This window comes from Bison bison, unplaced genomic scaffold, assembly GCF_000754665.1.
Source record: "Bison bison bison isolate TAMUID 2011002044 unplaced genomic scaffold, Bison_UMD1.0 scf7180017858178, whole genome shotgun sequence".
Taxonomy (NCBI): domain Eukaryota; kingdom Metazoa; phylum Chordata; class Mammalia; order Artiodactyla; family Bovidae; genus Bison; species Bison bison.
Genome location: NW_011488751.1, coordinates 1 through 3,847, shown reverse-complemented (window position 1 = coordinate 3,847; position 3,847 = coordinate 1). Strand labels below are relative to the sequence as shown.

At 49.7% G+C, this 3,847-nt stretch overlaps 1 protein-coding gene across 1 annotated transcript; it reads right to left on the bottom strand.

Moving 5' to 3' along the window:
- On the bottom strand, positions 1-849 carry LOC105004818 (olfactory receptor 12-like; the record flags this gene model as incomplete). The annotated part of the gene is made up of 1 exon (XM_010862560.1): positions 1-849. A coding segment is annotated over exon 1 (849 nt), but the record flags the coding sequence as incomplete, so codon positions are not given.
- Positions 850-3,847: the final 2,998 nt, after the last annotated feature.

Sequence of the window (3,847 nt, the reverse complement as noted above, 5' to 3'; positions counted from 1 at the left end):
GTAGAAGACAGAGACCACCTTGCCCTGCTCCATGGACTCCACGGCTCCCGGCTGGGCATACATGACAAAGACAGTCCCATAAAGAAGGGACACGGCTGTCATGTGGGAGCCGCAGGTGGAGAAGAGCTTGTGTCTCCCTCCTCCTGAGCGCATCCTCAGGATGGCCACTGTGATGTAGCCATAGGAGACGAGGACCACGAGTGTGGTGCCCACGATGATGAGGCCACAAATTCCAAACATGACCAGCTCATTAATCGCAGTGTCAGCACAGGCAAGCTTGAGCAGAGGCGGCACATCACAGAAGAAGTGGTCGATGTGGGTGGAGCTGCAGAACGGGAGAGTGAATGTGAAGCTGGCCTGCAGGATGGAGTTGAGGCAGCCCCCGCAGTAGCAGCCCAGCACCAGGCAGGCACAGATCGAGGGGCACATGGAGATGGGATAGTGCACGGGGCTGCAGATGGCGACGAAGCGGTCATAGGCCATCACGGCCAAGAGGAATGCCTCAGTGGCTCCCATTAGAGAGAAAAAGAAAAACTGAATGATACATCCCTCAAACGTGATGACCTTGGAGGAAGATACGGTGTTTGCCAGGGCCTTGGGGTAGATGACAGACAAGTAACACAGGTCCACAAAGGAGAGGTTCTTGAGGAAGAAGTACATTGGGGAGTGCAGACTGGCATCCAGGGTGATGATCATGATCATGGTGAGGTTCGCCAGGACGGCCACCATGTACAGGGCCAGGAACAGAGCAAAGAGCAGGGACTGAGTCTGCAGACCACCCGCAAATCCATCCAGCACAAACTCCTGCAGAGGCATCACTGAGAGGTTTCCGTTTCCTTGGGGTGACATGGCCCTGAGCTGGTGACACAGGACAGAGAGTTAGGAGCCAGTGGGAGGCAGTGAGAGGGAACAGGTCAGGGTCACAAAGTCATCCTCTCTTGGAGAACAGACACCCTTCAGTGCCCAACTGCAGGGCAAGTAGATACCACTCTTCTTCCTGATAAATACTGGCTGATCTGAAGCATAACCATTTCCTCTGATTTACTCATTACCAAGTGTGCTTGGAGCACTCACCCTGTGGGAGACGGGGCATTTACTATGAGAAAAGACTCAAGGGGTCCTGCCAAGCTGAGACTTTACTGTGTAAGGGCGGCTTACATCTCCCTGTCCTTGCTTTCAAGGACGTGCTCTCCCTCCCCGCAGGGATGCTCCTGAGCTGTGCTCTTTCTGCACTTGCTCAGGTGTCTAATTCTGCACCTCCCACCCCTTATTTACTCATTCTTTAATTTCAGAAATTGTTACAGACTTCATGCCATCAGGACATGACCCAGTGATAGCTCTATCCTGGGACAGGCTGGGAGCAGGTAAGGGACCAACCCTCACCAGGCTTGTGTGGAGCTACGCCTTTCTCTCCTGCAGAACTAGAGACCTAACTTAGCATCTTTGTCTCTGAGATATTTTCTTGATGGCAACCTCAGCTGAGCTCTCTGCATCCTTGAGAATCTAACGGTTCTTTCTTGTAATGTCCAGATGTCACCGATTCCCAGAGAGGAGAAAGTCCACCTCCATGGCCTGAAAATCAGCAGGTCAGGGGTTGTGACACAGTCAGCGTGTGGCATGTCCTCGCTCATCCTGACTTCCATGCCCCTGGCTCCTCTGCACACCCTGTGGGGTGCTTGCTTGGAGCCGTGGGAGCCACATTACGGTCACGTCTGTCTCAGTGACTGGGTCCTCCATCTGGGCGCTGCTTCCTCTGCCTGTCACAGCCCAGACCAGGGCTGAACTCGACACTCACATGGGACATGGGCATCAGCTGTGTGATACCCAGAGGGGAGGTCAGGGGAGATGCAGCCTAACAAGGGAGGAGTGAAGAGGGAAGGTGCACACCACAGTGCCTCCCAGGCCTAAGCGGAGCATCAGTGGGAGAGCAGAGCCGATTTTAGAGCAGTTTCATTCTTTAGAGGTGCGAGCTGCAGGATCACAGGGCTGGCCGCCTTCAGAGGGAGCGCCCTCCCCAGGAGTCAGGGTGTACAGGCAGCAGCTATGTGGTCAGTGGGGCCTGTGGAGGAGCGACGACCACCACACTCGCTCAGCCTGCAGTTCTCTTAGAAGGTGGTCTGAGAGAGTTCATGCTCTCCAACAATAGAGCACACAGGAGAAAGAATGGGTTGCCCATCTTTCCTCTCCTGGCTGGCCTGACTCCAACCCCCACAGGACAGCAGAGTGTCAGAGTTTGCTAGGGATGCCCCGGCATTGTGACATGGGTTAGGAGCTGGTGGTCGGAGTGCAGTTGGTGGGATGCCCTACACACCTCGGCTGCCCACTCTTTGGCTGTCCTCCCATCCCTGTCCTGTGCACACATTCACATTAGTCTCAGCTAAGTTTTGCTGGACTGGAATGAGTGAATTAAACTCAGGTGACCGTTGTATCTACTGCTGTGGGCAGGAATCCCTTAGAAGAAGTGGGGTCACCCTCCTAGTCAACAAAAGAGTCTGAAATGCACTACTTGGGTACAATCTCAAAAGTGACAACGATCTCTCTTCATTCCCAAGGCAAACCATTGAATATAACAGTTATCCAAGTCTATGCCCCAACCAGTAATGCTAAAGAAGCTGAAGTTGAATGGTTCTATGAAGACCTACAAGACCTTCTAGAATTAACACCCAGAACGATGTCCTTTTCATTATAGGGACCTGGAGTGCAAAAGTAGGAAGTCAAGAAATACCTGGAGTAACAGGCAAATTTGCCCTTGGAGTACAAAATGAAGCATGGTAAAGCCTAACAGAGTGTTGCCAAGAGAACATACTGGTCATAGCAAACACCCTCTTCCAGCAATATAAGAGAAGGCTCTATACATGGACATCACCAGATGGTCAGTACTGAAATCATGTTGATTATATTCTTTGCAGCTGAAGATGAAGAAGCTCCAAACAGTCAGCAAAAACAAGACTGGCAGCCGAGTGTGGCTCAGATCCTGCACTCCTTATTGCCAAATTCAGACTAAATTTGAAGAAAGTAGGGAAGACCACTAGACCATTCAGGTAAGACTTGAATCCCTTATGATTATACAGTAGTAGTGACAAATAGATTCAAGGGATTCGATCTGACAGACAGAGTGCCTGAAGAACTATGGGAGGAGGTTCATGACATTGTACAGGAGGCAGTGATGAAGACCATCCCCAAGGAAAAGAAATGCAAAAAGGCAACATGGTTGTCAGAGGAGGCCTTACAAATAGCTGAGAAAAGAAGAGAAGCTAAAGGCAAAGGAGAAAAGGAAAGATATGTCCATTTGAATTCAGAGTTCAAGAATAGCAAGGAGAGATAAGAAAGCTTCCCCAATGATCAATGCAGAGAAATAGAGGAAAACAACAGAATGGGAAAGATTGAGATCCCTTCAACAAAATTGGCGATACCAAGGGAATATTTTATGCAAAGATGGCCCCAATTAAGAACAGAAATGGTATGGATCTAACAGAGGCAGAAGCTATTAAGAAGAGGTGGCAAGAATACACAGGACTATACAAAAAAGATCTTCATGACCCAGATAACCACGATGGTGTGATCACTGACCTAGAGACAGACACCCTGGAATGCAAAGTCAAGTGAGCCTTAGGAAGCATCACTATGAATAAAGCTAGTGCAGGTGATGGAATTCCAGTTGAGCTATTTAAATCCTAAAAGATGATACTGTGAATGTGCTGCACTCAATATGCCAAGAAATTTGGAAAACTCAGCAGTGGCTACAGGACTGGAAAAGGTCAGTTTTCACTCCAATCCCAAAGAAAGGTAATGCCAAACAATGTTCAAACTACCACACAATGCACTCATCTCACATGCTAGCAAAGCA